General features: G+C 45.2%; 1 protein-coding gene across 5 annotated transcripts in view; it reads left to right on the top strand.

Moving 5' to 3' along the window:
• Positions 1 to 16,560, top strand: part of ARHGAP25 (Rho GTPase activating protein 25) — a 77,580-nt gene that overhangs the window by 42,211 nt on the left and 18,809 nt on the right. For 3 of the 5 annotated variants that reach the window (XM_040993286.1, XM_040993288.1, XM_040993287.1), the window contains exon 4: positions 3,316 to 3,432. The exons of the other annotated variants lie outside the window; for them this stretch is intronic. In XM_040993286.1, coding sequence (XP_040849220.1) covers positions 3,316 to 3,432 — 117 coding nt within the window. The remainder of the gene's footprint in view (positions 1 to 3,315; positions 3,433 to 16,560) is intronic. 5 annotated transcript variants of the gene reach the window in all.

Raw genomic sequence — 16,560 nt, 5'->3', positions numbered from 1 at the left:
AACACATAAATCTGAAGCCATGGTAGAGTAGAGAACCATTTTCCTAAAGGTCTTCCACGTTTCTACCCATCCTAAAGAATGAAGGCCTTTTCTGGTCATGATGTAGAGAATTTTGCAGTTTCTTCTTGTTATCCTCTTGTATACAAGGTGATGCTCCATGGTCAGTGATGCTCAGGGCCCCAGGATCCTGCCTGTGTGAACATGAGTTGCAACTGCACAAAGACTAAATGGAAGCAGGCATCCTTTTCTTTAATAATACTAATTTTTTTTAATGGAGTCTCCCCCTCCCTACAGACCTGTAGCAGAGTGCCTTTGCTCTCTCCTACCTCAGAGTCACCAAAAGTAGAGGGGTTGCTTCTTTTCTTACATATTAAGTCTCATCATACGCACTTTGGAAATGCCTCCATTCTCTTAGCTGACACATTTATTGAGCACTTGCTACAAGCCAGGAAGTATTATAGGACAAGAACTCTGCCAAAGAACACCCTGCACACAGTTTAAGGATTAGTGAAGGGAGACTGACTACAGATAAAAATGTGAAGGAAGGAGCCTAGTGCATATCTGGAGGCAGTGCAAAAGCCCTGAGCCTGTTTCACATGTCCCAGGAATATTGGGAGGGGGGCTGATGTTAACAGAGGAAACAGTTGGGCATTTGAGAGGGATGGACACAGAATTTATTGGCCCTGTAGGCAATTGTAAGGACTTTAGCTTTTATGCTGGAAGACTGGGAAGCCATTGGGAGCTTAAGGGCAGAAGAGTGACATGCTATAGTTCATGCTTTTAAAGTCTGAGTTAAGAATAAACAAGCAACTAATAAGGCTAAAGAAGAACAGGGATGCAGGTGAGAAAGTGAGGGTAACCAAGAAGGGAGTGAGAATCACTTTCTGAGGACATTTTGAAGGTAGACAGATTTACTTTGTTGATGGATTGGATGTGGGCCCAAGGCTTTGGTCTAAACGGGAAAGATGGGTCTACTTGCACTTGCTAAGACTTGTGCTGGTAGCATGTTGACCTGTTTGTGGGCAGGAGGAAATATCAGGGCTTAAGTTTTGCACATATTAAGTACAAAGAAGTAATTGTATACTCTCCCCCTCCATATATTAAGTAATTGTACTGATAAGGAGAGATATGTTTAGGATAATTGGGTCCCTGCCATGGTAAGGCGAGGCTAAGATGTTAAGGAATTATAGACACTCCCCAGTCAGTCTGGGGCAGGGTTGGAGATATTAAGACAAGCTCCCTGGAATGACTGACTTGTGATTTTGGGTTATAAAGAAGGAACAGAAATTCGTTAGAATAACAAAAGCAACCTAGCCTGTGTCCTTTAAGAGAAACTGCATAACAGGTACCATGTGCTGACCTAACTGTGTTTGTATCTGGGAAACTATGTGCCTGAGGGCACAGCTGGATTTATTGGGTTTTCTATACTGTCATGGGAAGAAAGCTTTTCCTTGTTCCCCAATTGAACCCAGATGGTTAAATTAAAGGTGACAAGAGATAACTGAAATGCCATTGGCTCTGACCTTCTAGACCTATCTTAGTAACATCTACCTGCTCTTCTGTCACCCTTTGGAGCAACCTGACCCCAAATCCATCTTGTCATTACGTCATGAGCTCTCTTGCCCCCAAAAGGTCAGACCATGGAAGTCCTAGCCATTGAGGGACATGGAAGTCCTAGCCATTGAAGGACATCCTGGGTGTTTCCCAATGACGTTGCCTGTGACAGAACTTAGGGGTGAGGGTCAACTGATAGCACTGTAAACTGGGATATAGCTATATGATGACCAAGGGGCTTGGTACATTTTGACTAAGATCAGTTTTGGAAGCAGTATGGGCTAGCAGAGAATTTGTCTTGGGGAAAAGATCAGTGGTGCTGTTCAAGTTTGACCATAATTCAAGGGTCCTGATGGGCAGGTGCGTTGCATCTTTAAACTTCAGGTCTATCATAAGTGAAATAGAAATACTAGTAACTTCCTAATCTATTTCAAAGGGCTGTCATGTCACCTTGGAGATCTTTCTGCATTGAACACTTTCTGATTTCTGGAAAAATCAGTTCTCAAGGTGTTCCTGAATGGCCAGTTTGTTCATGGACTAAATCTTCTGGTCTGAGAACCGATGACTGAGGAAAAATTCTAGTCAGGCTATCTCCAACAGTGAGAAATAGAGAAGCGTGGTGAGGTTATATTAGGTTTAAGAGACCAGAGCCAAAGGGGAAGTTGAATGTCTTTTTTGTGCTGCAAGAAAGTACAAGTTTGAACAGAACCTGGCCCTGGGACAGCCTCTCTCTGCATGAGGTGGCCTCGCATTGGGAGAAGAATGAGTTGATGTTTACAAAGGCACTTTGAAATTTGATAGTATCCTACAATTGAAAGGAATCATTTTTCATCGCTTTTTAAAGATCCGTTTTTTCTTATTAACCAATTAAAAATATATTCAACTTTGCAGATTTCACTTTGTGAGGAGGTTGGTGGAGGATGTTAAGGTCCTGGTCTCAGACCTGCTACTTCTTGGTCTAAGACTTAACATTTGCTCTTCTCCCCTTCCCTGTTTACTTCCCCCTCTCCTCTGTATTGTTCTTTTCTGTCATTTCCCCCCATTCTTTCTCATGGTCTCCTCCTCCCTTCCACTTGTCACTTCCTTTACTCCTTTGTCCACTTAAGAGCAGCAACCTAGGAAACACTACACACATCTGCAATCTTGGATTTAAAGTGACAGTGGTACAGAAAGTTCTGAAATGCTTCATATGTCCTGTAACTAACTTGCCCAGGAGAACCTCCCACTGGCAAGCAAAGGAGTGTGTGGGCAGTGTCTTGTATGAGCAGCAAAGGAGTCTTCTGAATAGGAAGTGCTGACTTTTCAGTGGAGGCATCCACGTGCTCGCTGCCCCTCCTATCTGGGATTGCTGTATACTTCCCCCATTCCCACTGCTGAGTTCAATGTCATCTTAGGAAAGTGTTCATCACTGTGTAGCGCTCTGAAGTCTTTGGACCTGCATGAGTTGATCCTGCATCCCCTCCTACCCAAATTGCACCTTGAACATTCTCGTCCTTTTGGTAAGAGATGGCTTTTATACTGGGTGGAAGCAACTCTCAACCCAAGCCATTTGTCTTGGAAACCGGTGTGTCCTGTGATTTGTCCGTAGGATTAGAGCTTCAACATAAGCTGTGCAGGATACTACTGGGCATCATTAGATAATGCTCTTGTGCTATCTGACTTCCAATGCCTGAATTTACCCAAGGAATGACTTCATTTCTCCCCCTTGTTCTACTCCCTTCCCACCCAAAGATTTTCATCTTGTGCTACTTTTTCCTCCAGCCTCATGGGACCAGAATCGCACAGGACAGGACTCTTATGTCCTCATGGCCAGTTCCCAGGCAGAGATGGAAGAGTGGGTCAAGTTCCTCAAGAGAGTTGCTGGCATGCCCTCTGGAGGTAAGGACCCTTGCTAACTTTCCTGGGCAGGTGTCTGTGATGTCACAGGCATGAGGAGGAAGTAGTCCTGAATATGATATTCCTTTGAACCTGCCTGGTGGAGGAACTGTAGGGCCTGGCGAGGCTGGTTTGGAAGCTATAATGGAAAGGTAAGTTAGGCTGATCAGCATAGAAGACATAGCTGCTGTCCAGGAGAGGAGAAAGAGCTCAGAGAAAAATCAGGAATTGTGTCCAGGGTCCAGCAGGGATGTGTGAATTGTGTGCTCAATGCTTTTCTGGAACATATGACTCAAGTGTTAGAGCTCTGTGGAACTCCTAGTGATGTTTCCATGTTTGAGGGTTCTGTACACATTCACACATGTATACTTTATTTATTTATTTTAGGATAACATTACTTCTGAAACATAGCAAACATTTACTCCCCCCCCCCCCAATTTATTACATTGCATTATGTGATACAGCTTTTTAGGTACTGGAATTCCTCCCCTTCCCCCAATCCTCCCCCCATGGTGGATTCCTCCACCTTGTTGCGTATCCACAGTTCAAGTTCAGTTGAGATTCCTTCCCTGTGAGCATATACCTAGCACAGAGTCCAGCATCTCATCATCCAGATAAGTTCAACATCTTCACACATGTATACTTTAAAAGCCTGCCAAAGACCTTGAAATTAACAAGCATGCCAATCTGTTTCCCTTAATTAAAAAAAAATAACTCTGAAAAACTGTGTAGGAGTTCCCAAGCTTCATTTTCCTTCATCTGTTTAGGGCCATATATATCTTGTAGGACCTGCAGGGTAACTGTGTTAGTCTAGAGTTATTTATAGACTGTACTACCTGTCACTTTGGAAATCATTCATGGAAACTTTCATGGCTTAAAGATGAATTTGATGGCTTAATCACATCTTTTAAAAATTGCAAGAGCATCACAATAATTATGTGGAAATCTGGGAAAAAAAGTATAATCCCTCCAACCACCAGAGGCGTTTTTATGTCTTCCTTTCAGCCAGTATTCCTATGCCAGGGGACTTCAAAATGTTCATGGGAAATGAAGTTCAAAGAAAGTTTATTTTGGCACAAAAATGTGTTGAGCTCCATTCATAGGAGAGCTTTTTAAAAAGTTTGTGAAAAACGAGTGTATTATGAAAAAGTATGCAGATTTCAAGAAAAATTTTCATCAGGATAAACTGATCTTTGAATTCTATTTCCACACTTTTTTAAAGTACTGCATATACATACTTTTTACTGAATGACCAATATAGAATATTTGCAGTTTAATTACATTTATTATCTAACCTAAACATGTTCCTATGTTTCTTTTTTTAAAGATTTATTTCTTTTTATTGGAAAGGTAGATTTACAGAGAGAAAGATTTTCTATACATTGATTCACTCCTCAAGTGGTCATAATGGCCAGAGCTGAGTCAATCCGAAGCCAGGAGCCAGGACTTCTTCCAGGTCTCACATGTGGGTGCACATCCCAAGGCTTTAGGCCATTCTTGACTGCTTTCTCACAAGCAGGGAGCTGGATGGAAAGTGAAGCAGCTGGGACACGAATAGGCCCCTATATGGGATCCCAGTGCTTGCAAGGTGAGGATTTAGTCACTGAGCTATTATGCCAGGCCAGTCCCTGTATTTCTATTGAATCTTCATTGATACATTTCAGGGCTAATTTGGTTACAGGAAGTAAAAATGGTGTCCTGTGATGTTATTCAACTGAGATTTATTGGGCAGCTACAGAATCTGTTCATAGAAGCCAGGGGCAGGAACTACCAAGAAGCCTTAAGAGCACAGGCATTGAATTTCTCATGTCGGTTTCTCTAGGTCCTTCACTTTGTTATTGTGTTATTCTTTGCATGACTGCCTGTTAATGTCTAGTAACCCCCTGGTTACTCTTGCCCTAAATCCTGCTGTGCCAGCCTGGCTTTCTTAGGCTTCTCCCATGAACTCCAACTCAGCCTGCAAGATTCTGGAGAACAGTTATACTCATTTCAGCCAAACTCAGAATTCAACCAGTGGAGCCAGGATCTGGAGCAGAAGGGCAGTCATGGCCTATGACCCATGTGGCCTGTGACTTACTCAAATGGATTGGAGACAAGTAGTGATGTAAGTGGCAGACAGCCCAACTCCAGGGCACCTGCCACAGCCATTTTTACAAACATGTGCCATTAGCAATTACAAGAAGATGAGGAGTTTGAATGCCTGCACACATTTGCCCTCGGCTATGCTTATGGGCCCAAAGATTTTATTTATTCAAACTTGATTATGTGTTGGTTCAGCCTGAATAATTGTAGTAATGACTTCCCTTCTTGCTCTGGCTTATGAGCCTGGGAGCCATATTGCCGTCTGCTGCTTTCCCCAGGCCAGCGCTGTAGGCTGCCTGTGTTGACTGATGGGATGTGGCTGCTGCCTAATCACACACCTGCTCTGAGTCAAAACGCCATCTCTGTACTTTCACTGGGATGCTTGACTGAGCTGAGCCATGGTAAGTGGCTGTGCTCTGTCATAATCCACCAGGGGGGATTTCTCCCAAAGGCCACTAATCTGAGAAGCAAGTCAAGCGTACATCCTGTGGGCGGTGGAAAGTCCAGGGCAGGGGACATTGACTGCAACACCACTTACTTACACAAGGGACAAGAGTTGCTTGGATGGGGAACTGCAGATGCTTTCAAAGTTACTCAGGGAATCCAGATCCTAGATGTCTGCCTGAGAAAGCATTTTAAGACAGCAGAGTCCCACGAAGCACACAGGGAAAGGAAGGTATCTATTTTTCTGTTTGCCAGTCAGGGAACCTTGACTCTGAGGGAACCAATGACCTGCTCCCAGACCCAGTGCCCTGTGTGGGACAGGGCCCAGCCACAGTAACAAGTGTGTCATTTCTCCTTTCAGGGGCTGACTCACTTAGCAGGCAAGTCCCCCATCAAATTCCCATGCAGTTGCTGAGATATGTTGCTGCTGTTTCCAGTCCTTTGTGAAGCATTTGCTGGCTTTGTCCTTCCAGAATCTGCCCACTTCTCACTGTCATCACACCACCATCCTGGTGGAGACTTCAGAATCTCTTTTTGTCCACATCATGGTGATGGCCTTCACCCTCATCTCCCCTTGGTCATTCTTGCCTTCTTCTTTCTCTTTTAAAGTTATATTTATCTATTTGAAAGGTAGAATTATATATAGAGAGACAGACAGAGAGAGGCCTTTATCTGCTGGTGGTTCACTCTCCAAATGATGACAATGGCCAGGGATGGCACAGGTCAAATTGTGGAGCCAGAAGCTTCTTCTGGGTCTTCCAGATGGGTGACAGGGGCACAAGTGCTTGAACAATTTGCTACTCCTTTGCCAGACATATTAGCAGGAAGTTGGACTGGAAGCGGAGCAGCTGGTACATGAACCAATGCCCATAAGGGATGTTGGCTTTGCAGTCAGCAGCCTGAGCTGCTATGCCACAAGACCAGCTCTATCCCCAGCTTACTGCAACCTGTTTGCTGTAGTACAAATGGAGTGAGCCCGTTCAATCTGACACTTCAGGATCCTTCCCTTTTACTGAGAGTCATCTTTCCCTTTTGTTGAGAGTCAACAGCTCTAAAGGGACTTACCAGGCACTACTTGCCCCAACCCATCATCTCTGACCTGGTTTCCTAAAACCCTCTGCTTTCCTTCACCTCTTTCTTGAGCGGCTTTCTCAAGCACTCCCAGGCAGAGTGTCTGAGGGCACATGCACTTCTTGCTCCCTCTGCCAGGAATCCTTTTTCTCCAGGACGCTGCATGGTGTGGTTATTTGCTTTCTCTGGGTTTTTGCACAAGTACCATCTCAGTAATCCTGAATCTGATGACTGTATCTAGCCTGAATCCTTCCCTCCCCTACCCCAGCTTTCCCAGTCCTTCCAAACCACTTCCTGCCTTCCCACCCCCCTTAACCTGTAGTGCTTTCTAACATGCTATGTATTTTACTCACTAGCTTTGTTCCTAGTTAAGCTGCCCTCCCTGGACCACAAACGTCAATCTACTTGGCAAGCGTTCTTTTTCTCTGTTTTGTTCAATACTGGACTCCAAAATGTAAACAGTGCCTGCTGTCATAGATGTTCAGGAAAATGTTTAGTCAGTGAGTCGGGGGAGGGAACGGCCTCCTCTTCCCATGGCTGGGCTCTGCTCCTCTCTCAAAGTCCCTCTCTGTTCTGGGTTGCTCAGGGTGGAGAAATCAGAGGTCACTAGGATAGGGGCTGCTACCTCTGGAATGATCTTTCTCCATACCTGACAGGGATGAAGCAGGAGATGCTCTTCCTGGGCTGGAGGTCCCTTGGAGAATCTGATCCAAGCAATGGAGAGCCTGCGGAGGGGTACCTAGATAGAGGCAAACCATTCTGCATTCAGCAGCAAGCTCTTCAGACACCTGCAGCCCATCAGTGCTCCCTGGGTTGCTAGTATGTCATAGTAACAGGTGGGTGTGGTTTGGGGGAAGGCAGGGCAAAAGGGAGTTCAAGAGCTGTCACTAGCAGTTGTGATGCAATTGCCTGTGTCTTCCTGGCAAGTCATCCTGGTGACAGTTCTATAGAACTAAGCACCCTCCCTGCCCCAGCCCCACTGTTGCTGTGTCCCCTCCTTCTGGCCCCTGCTTTCCAGCACACAATGCCTTGCTGCTTCTCGGCCTCTCCTTTCTCTCACTTTGGAGAGCTATGCCTTGCATTGCAGCTTTTGCCTTCTCAGCTGACCTGTGCCACACAGCGCTCTCCCATGGGAGCCCTTCTTACCCCAGGCATTTTGGCCCCAATTCTGGGTTTTTCTGATATAAGAGGAAGGGAGCAGAGACACTCGCCTCTTGTTGACTGATCATTTACAGGCTCACTTTTGCCCATTTTCCCCTCCCAAATCATGCCCTCCTGTTCCTAAGAAAGCCATGAATTTTCCAGGTCTCTGCTTGAAAGCCTGGACCTTGTTCTGGTGCCAGGCAGCGGGCTATTCCAGGTGCAGGTTGGCCCTCAGCCTAGCCCTGCTTCGGGCCTCTTCCCTGGAAGCTTGGCTCAGGGTCATGGTCAGGCATTGGACTCTGCCTTAAGCTGTTGCTAGTTCTGCTCTGCCCTGCCCAGTTGTAAGGGGCTGTGGGCAGGTCCTGTGTTGGAAGCCTCTGGTGTGCTTTCTAAGGCAAGGCACTTTGTATGTAAACACTGACTGTCCTACACCTTGGTTTCCCCCGCCCCATCCCCCATGCTCTTGGCGGGACTCCACAATGCACAACCCTGGCCTTTCTGGTGGCGTGACGTGGCTGCCTTTGCTTTCTCAGTGTTTCAAATGTTCTGATCCTTTCTGTCAAGTTAAATGAAGCATTTCAGGTGGTGGGGAGAGTACTTTTGACTTGTTTCCTCCAATTCTCTCTTCTTGCCTGCTCCCAACTCCTAACATCAGATACTCATTTCTTGAGCATGTGCCTGTGCAGAACCCCTTTGTGGCCCTGACATACCACAGTGAGCAAATTAAAAGGGAGAAAAGGCAAGACAAAGTCCCTTCTTTCAAGGTATTAAATATTATCTACTTGGGGACCAGAATTGAATCAGCTTATGTGAAACACTATGAAGGGAGCACACGTGAATGCTGTGTGGGAGACAAGTCATAATGGGGAAGGACAAGGACGGCTTCCCCGAGTCAGGGACGATGAAGCTTAGCTCGGAAGACCCAGCAAGGACAGGCAGGGAGTTAGAGAAGGTGGAGGAGGCGCTTGTGAGAAGGTCCTGTGACAGGCAGGACAGGTCTGAGAATGCTATAAAGATGGTGACAGCAGAGACAGCTTGGTTGAGGACTCACCAGGAGCGGTGGGAGGTTTCCAACCAGAAACCGATACAATCAGACTACGTAAAAGGTCATTTGAGTTACTGTCTGGCAATGAATGGAGCCGGAGGCAACAGGTCAGAGGGAAGGCAGGAAACTGAATGGGAAACTCAAACTGTCATCCAGGCAGGACAGGGTGGGTGGCTATGGGGCAGTGCCGATGGAGCCAGGTGAATGGATTCCTGTGAGGCGTTGGAGGTGACGTTGCTGACGTGGGAGTGAATTTGACACAGAGGGGGAAGCATGGTGTCCCATGTGAATCCCCCATTCTCAGGTCTGAATCAGAGAGAGCTGAGTACTTGGCTGGCAGCAAGAGCCTGTCCTGGAGCCGGTCCTTGCAACCTCGTTCCTGCCTGTCAGAGTCCATTTTGAGTCTCCTGGGAAGGTCTGGCAGGGCTACTGCACCATTTGCTAAATCTCAACAGGAGGAAAAGGCAACTCAGCCTGTCCAACAACCCACCTCCACGATCATTATCTCCGAATCTTCCAGCTAAGCCACGTGCCAGGCTGAAAGCACTTCCAGGGCAGAGTGGGCTGGCCTCATCAATGCTAAGTGAAATTCTGTGTTCTTGCCAGACACTTTGATAGATGGCACAGTGCTGGGAAAGGTTGGGCTTATGCACGCCTTTTTCTTTTTAACCCACCTCTGAGGTATCCCTTGAATGGCAGTTGACAATTAGCTGCTAAGTAAAAGGAGGCACTTATTTTTATTGCGGCCCTGACAGCTTTATGTTCAGTCTTTAAAAGCCAAGAGTCCTGTGTGCAAAGGTGAGTGGGGAGGGGCAGTGGTGTAGGGAGGAGGGGCCGTAGGGCTGGGGCAGGTGCCGACAGATCCCAGAGTTTCCGCACAGGAGTCAGAACCTGAGCAGTGTTTGTGAGTATGCTCTGAGCTGAAGCACCGGTCTGTTCCTCAGGCCTGGGGTGGAGGAAAGGCCTGAGGGTGCCGGGCAGAGCTGGAGGCCTGGCCTGTGCCATGCCTCGTATTCCCAGGATGCCGCGGTGGGAGCTGGATTGTGGTTTTCCTGGTGTGGTGCTGCTCTTTTGCTGGGATTTCAGGAGGAAAACTCGCCAGCTGCAAAGGAAAGGTATTTCCTCCCTGCTTTGTGATCCACTTCTTTCACCAGACATACTTTTCTCTGCTTCTCTCCCCTGCCTTGTCACGCAGAGGGGATGCTCCTAGAGCTGAGTCTCTGGCTGACAGATGCATGGGGACCCTTCCTAGGGACTTGGGTGGGGCTGGAAGCAGAGTGGGGAGGAAAAGAGCTCATGTTGGAGCCCAGGTATATGTGACTTTCGACAAAGAAGGAACAATGTTGGGAAGGAGGTGACTACTGATTTTGTCCATTTTCACTTCCCAAACCAGGTCAATAATCTGGGGTCTTCCAGTTCATCCAGCGTGGGGACTTGTGGCATCAGGGTAGAGGGAAGACTGGAAATAGAGGTAGGCAGGTACCTCGTCTGTGGTATTGAGTTCTTGTTCAGGGTAGAATACCTTCTGTGCAAAGCTTAAAACCTGGGAGTGGGCCAAGAGCACGATGGCCATGCTATGAGTCTTGCATGTGAATGATGTGAGGCCTGAAGGGGATAGCATTACAGGTCTCTGGGAGAGACGTCTAGAAATCTTAACACTGAATATCTTCCCTTGAGGCTCAATATGTTCTAAAACTTTATTTCATTGGCTTTAAATCCAAGACATTATAGTACCAAGTAGAAAGAACATTGGTTTTAAACCCAAGGAATTATAGTACCAAGTAGAGAGAATCACAGGGAAAATATGACTATGTGTGAACTCCTAATCCAAATCTCAGTTTTATCATCTGTAGAATGGGTTCTCATGGGGACTGATAGATATAACACATATGAAGGCATTAAGATATTTCCAGTATTAATTTAAGTAAGTTGTCTAATTATTAGTGATGTATTTTATGCAATTTTAATTATATAGTATATAGTGATAATTATACATAATTAAAATTGCACATAATTACAACCATAATTGATTAATTAAAACTTATACCTCAGGTGGAACTTCTTCTAATAGTGACTGGCTAACAGTGATAAAAGGTTCCAAGTGAATGAGTTGCCAGAGGGTACAGAAAGTCCTGGAATGCCAGTGCCCCAAAGACTGGGTATAATCAGGAAGAGCACAGTGCAGACAGCCTGCGATTTTTCACTTGTGGTTCTTGGAGTGGAAAATGGAGTTGGAATAACTCCTGTCTCATTCTCTTCTTCCTTTCCTCCAGTTTTCTTAGCATTTCTCTATTCATCTTTTCCCCCCTATGTCTTGGCATGTTTGTGTCATGTTTAAAGAGTAGCAGTCAAGATCCAACAGTCAGAGATTGATAGAATTTGGGATTAGCTCTTAAAGTCCAAGACAGAGATGAATTGATATCAAAATACTCTCTGTCATTGGGTATGTAGAATGACAAAGCCTGACTTAGACCCACTTGAGGCAGACACGCTTTCTCTCATGTCCCCATGTTTCTGGAGCACACAGTAGTTAGTTCTCATTGGAGGGAAGAGCTTTGGCTGATTCTAAGACTAGAGATGCAGCAATGAGACCCTCCATCACTTGGTTGATGTTGAACAGCATGGGACTAGGAGACAAGTATTTGGGATTGGGAAGGGGCCCTGAGACACTCCAATACTTTGAGGACAAGGAGAAAAGGAGAAATCGACAGAAGGGATGAGTGGGAACAGCTTAATATGATCAATGGAGAAACAAGAGAACAATGCCCTAGAAGCCATGTGGTAGTGTTTCAAACAAGAGGGGGTGGAGAACTGTGTCCCGTAGTGCTATGAAAGGGGTGGAGGTTAAGGCTGAGGATCTAAGACGTGGGTGTAAAATGGCCAAGGCCATTCATTGATCTCCTTGAGAAGAGTAGGTGTGGAGAAGTGCTGAGCAAAGAGAAGGAGCAGGGAATGGGAAGAGAGAGAGACAGCAGGTCTACCATATGCCAGTCCCTTTGCCAAGAGACAGAAATAGATGGCAAGCCAGACAGGCTGTCTGCCTTTGAGAAGCCCACATCACAATGAGAGAGAGATGTTTAAATAAGATGCCATAAAACGCCAGGCCCTTGAGGTAACAGAACTAACGTGTACACAAGAGCTCTGTAAGCTTAGAGGGAGTGACCACTTGGTGCCCTTTGAGAAGAAAGGCAGTAACTCTAGAATTTTGAAGAGCCAAGACCAATTTCAGTCTTGATTTCACAATGTCTAGTTACCAAAAGACCTGACCCATGCTTAACTACACTTGCTGAATACTTTGCCAATTCTAAGAGAAGGAATAGATTTATAAAAGAAATTTCTGCGATAACCTTGGCAGTAACAGTGAGGACAGAGAACTAATGGAAGGATATTTAGAGTATCCTTATCCATTATCTATATAGGGAGGAAGACGAGAGTCCTGCAAAAAGTTCAAACACTCATGCCTTTGCCGGTTGAGTTGATTGAGTACAGCTTCCCTGCATCAGCAGTTTGATAATTTCAGTATCTAGGAGTGGGCTTAGTGCTTGATTAGTGGACTGCAATGCCATTGCCTATGAGGAAGGCTACAGAAAAAGTAGAAGTTTGGGCTGGGAGGAAAGTTAGATGAAGAATTGCCATTAGACATTGGAATTGAAGAGAGAAATAAAGGAAGGAAGATGATGATGATGAAAGAGAGAGTGTGTGTGTGTGAATAGAGAGATGATGGTTTTATATAAACTATTTGTGTATGAAGATTCAGAGAGAGAAATGGACTAGCAATGTAGATTTATGAGTTATTGGTTTATTGGTGATACTCAAGTGGGAGAATTTATATATACTTTCCTAAGAAGGATGTCTGGAGGAGGAAGAAAGGAGAGGAAGTCTTAAAGAGGAAGAATAATAATACCGTCTGTCTTCAGAGAAGACCAGGAGCATATGGAGTCAACATAGGCTGGATGTGGCCATGAAGCAGTGCCCTGAAGCATTAATGAGCAGATTTGATGGAAAATCAAGATAGGCATTCCTAAGGAAAGTGTTCATCCTGGTATGATTTCCTGCCATGGTCCCGGAGACACATTGCTCTCACATTCCTATGTCACAGGTGCTCTCCTGGCCCAGTGTCTTTGGATAGTCTTGTTGTCCTGCCCAGAGTATTCTCTCCATCTCCCTCTGCTGGAAGTCTGGTCATCTTCCCTGGCCCTTCTCTGACCACAGCTATAGAGACTGCATCCATACTCTGTTGGTATCCCTTCCCTGTAGCCCCATCGCTTATTATGTTGAGCTGTAATGACTCATGTGTGCCTGTGTCTTTGGCATGTCCATAAGCCCCTCAATGCTGGGAGATCGTGGGCAGGGTCTATGGAATCTGGACTGTGATGGGTTGAGAAGTGAGTGACAAGTAGGGAAGTGGGAGCTGTGAATGTGGGCATCTCTCTGGAAGAAGACACATCCTTCTGTAAGTATACCGGTGAAGAGAAGAAAGACAAGTGTTGGTCATTTGCGTAAGAGCTCCAGTAGTAGATTATTATTTCATACACTGGCAGAAACCTAGACTCAATTAAAAGGGGGGAAATTTAATATCTAAAGAGAATGCAAAGGTAAAGATCTGGAAGGATCAGAAGGCAAGTTCAGGAAAGCATCAGCTTCGAGGAAAGTCAGGTCTCCAGGACAGGGACATGGAGAAAAAGGAGTAGCAGAGACCAGGGCTAAGGGAGTCCACTCATCTTCTTTCATGTGTGGGAAGAAGACCACCTGCTGAGATGGGAGGAAATTGCTTGATGAACTCAGTGGATGGTGACGATATGAAGCCCAAGTTTTACTGAGACCAGGATTAGAAATAATACATAGGACAGCACCGATTGACTCAGGTGAAGAGTTAGACAGCCTGCTTTGTGGAACCATACAGGATGGAGCTTGGTTCCAGATCACCTACAAAGTGGAGAATCCTCCTCATGACCTTAAACATGGAATTCACATTCAAAAGCACTTTCTTCCGAGGCACATTCTTATGTTGCATTTGGGTTCTTTCCTGTCAATGTCCAGTGGGATTCTAGGACCCAAACTTCAACATCTCAAGAGACATCTGCCTAGGTTATGATCTCAATTACATCATTTCAATCATGTCCTTCTGATTTGGTGAACGTATCTGTCTAGTTGCTTTCACATACAGATAGAAATCTAATAGAGCATGATTATTGACATTTGCCAATTGTTTCTCACTGTTTTTCTGTGATTTTTCTTTTCAATTCCGTGGTAGACCAATCAAAAGCGGGAACCCCAGGCCATATGCATCCCTGTATGATTTGTTCTGTGGGCCAACTGTTGGCTAGTCATATAGTTAAGTGTGAAGCTGAATTCATTTCCCAAGGAGATTCCTATGAGCATTTAAAGAAATGCCACAGTAAGCATTAGGACAAATGCTTGCTTGAAGACAAATTAGCTCATTAAGTAATTTGGCTAAAGCTGTTGACCATCTGTCTCATGCCATAGTCATGCTGTGTACTGAGAATGAAGAGACCTCCGTATGTTCCCAGTAAATGGGAGGCTTAATGGTCTTGCAGTGGACACAGGCACACACGAGTTTTTAAAGCCCAGTATGGTACCCGCATGGAGACTTGGAGGAAGTTCCTGGCTCCTGGCTCTGGATCGACACAGCTATGCCATGGCGGTCACTTAGGGAGTGAATCATTGGACAGAAGATCTTCCTCTCTGTCTTTCCTCCTCTCTGTATATCTGACTTCGCAATAAAAATAAATGTTAAAAAAAAATAAAGCCCAGTATGGTAAGGGTTGGGACTGCTGAAAGAGATGAGACAGGTACACAAAATAGAAATGCAGTGTCCTTAGCTGGGGTCAGGGAAGTTGTGACATGATGATAGTTAAGCAGGGTCAGGGAAGACCACCAGACTTCCAACAGAGGGGGTGGGGGATGCAAAGAATACTCTGGGCAGGAAAATGAGAGTGTCCAAGGACACTGGGCCTGGAGAGCACCATGATATGAGGATGTCAGGATGAGGTCCCACTGGGATCATGGTAGGAAATCATACCAAGATAAATACCAATATGCCTGTCTTGGTTTTCAAGCTTTATCCACAGAAATATTTAATCAAAGTCTGGCTGAAATGCAACATGGCAAACAGCTTTTCAGGTTGGACTTATGGAGTCCAGAGGTCCACTTAGCATCTGAGTCTTAGTCTCTCTTCTCTCAGCACCTGATACAATGATGGAGCAGCTCTGAGAAGTTCCCAGGGCTTTGTGGGACATTTGAAAACTGTCACTGTGGCAACAAGGAAATGGGTGGCTACTGAAATGTGGGAGGAAGTGCTTGGTAGGCCAGTAGTTTATAAAGGTAATTTGCAGGAGAATTTTGTGCATGGCAGAGAGAAGAGACCATAGCAGGCAGGCACAGGTGAAGGAGGAGGCCAGCCTGGGTCTAGGCAGTGGTTAGGAAAGAGTTCAAGAGGGTTCAAGAACCTGATACAGTTCTTCAGGCAAGTGGAGTTGATGTCAGATTACAGAGCAGACATGAAAATCATGGAGAGACAGAAAATCATGGAGAAGACTAAGAAAGTTTACGTACTGGGGTCTAATGGGTTGGGCACAACAAAGGCCTAGTTACAACAAAGAGAAAATGAGGTAACACAAGGTGAAACCTTGGAGTATCTTTGGAACTTACAGGATATGAGGGATACGGGAGCCTGAAGGCAACCTGGTCTTGATTTGTAAACTAATTTCATTATGCTGCCAGGGATGGGGAAATTACAGGGCCAAGTGCTGACAGGCTTTGGGTGGAGTTGGTCCATACTTGTGTGGCTGGAGGGTGTATAATTTTGAAAAAATAGTTTTAGAAAGCTATTTGCCTAACATCGGATCATACAAATGATCAAAACATTTGGTCATATGATTCTCTGTGTGGAAATGTGTCCTAAGTACAGAATTCAAAAGAAAGGAATGTCTGCGTTCATCCATCCACGTGTTAATAAATTAACTCAGCCATTAATTAGAAATTATGCATGGTGCGATCTGCATTCTAGAACTCTGGCAGGCATATGAACAAGTTTGCAATGGCAACGTGTATGATAGTAGATTAAACAACCTAAAGTATTTGAAATGCCATCATAGTTTCATATGGTATGAGACAACCATGCAGCAGGCTGCTATGCTTTCCTGCTCTGTGACAAGGCAGAGTAGCTGCTTGCTGTTGTGGTTAAGTACACACTCTCAGGAGCTGACTGTCTAGACTTGGATTTTTATATTTTTAAAGTATTGATGTATTTATACATTTAAGACACAGCTTTATCTGCTAACTTACTGCCAAATGCTTGCAATGGCCAAAGTGTCAAAAGCTCC

Source organism: Ochotona curzoniae, unplaced genomic scaffold (genome assembly GCF_017591425.1).
Source record: "Ochotona curzoniae isolate NIBS_2020 unplaced genomic scaffold, NIBS_Ocur_1.0 contig_883, whole genome shotgun sequence".
Taxonomy (NCBI): Eukaryota; Metazoa; Chordata; class Mammalia; order Lagomorpha; family Ochotonidae; genus Ochotona; species Ochotona curzoniae.
The sequence above is the reverse complement of the archived record's forward strand: the minus strand, read 5'-3'. Positions and strand labels throughout refer to the sequence as shown.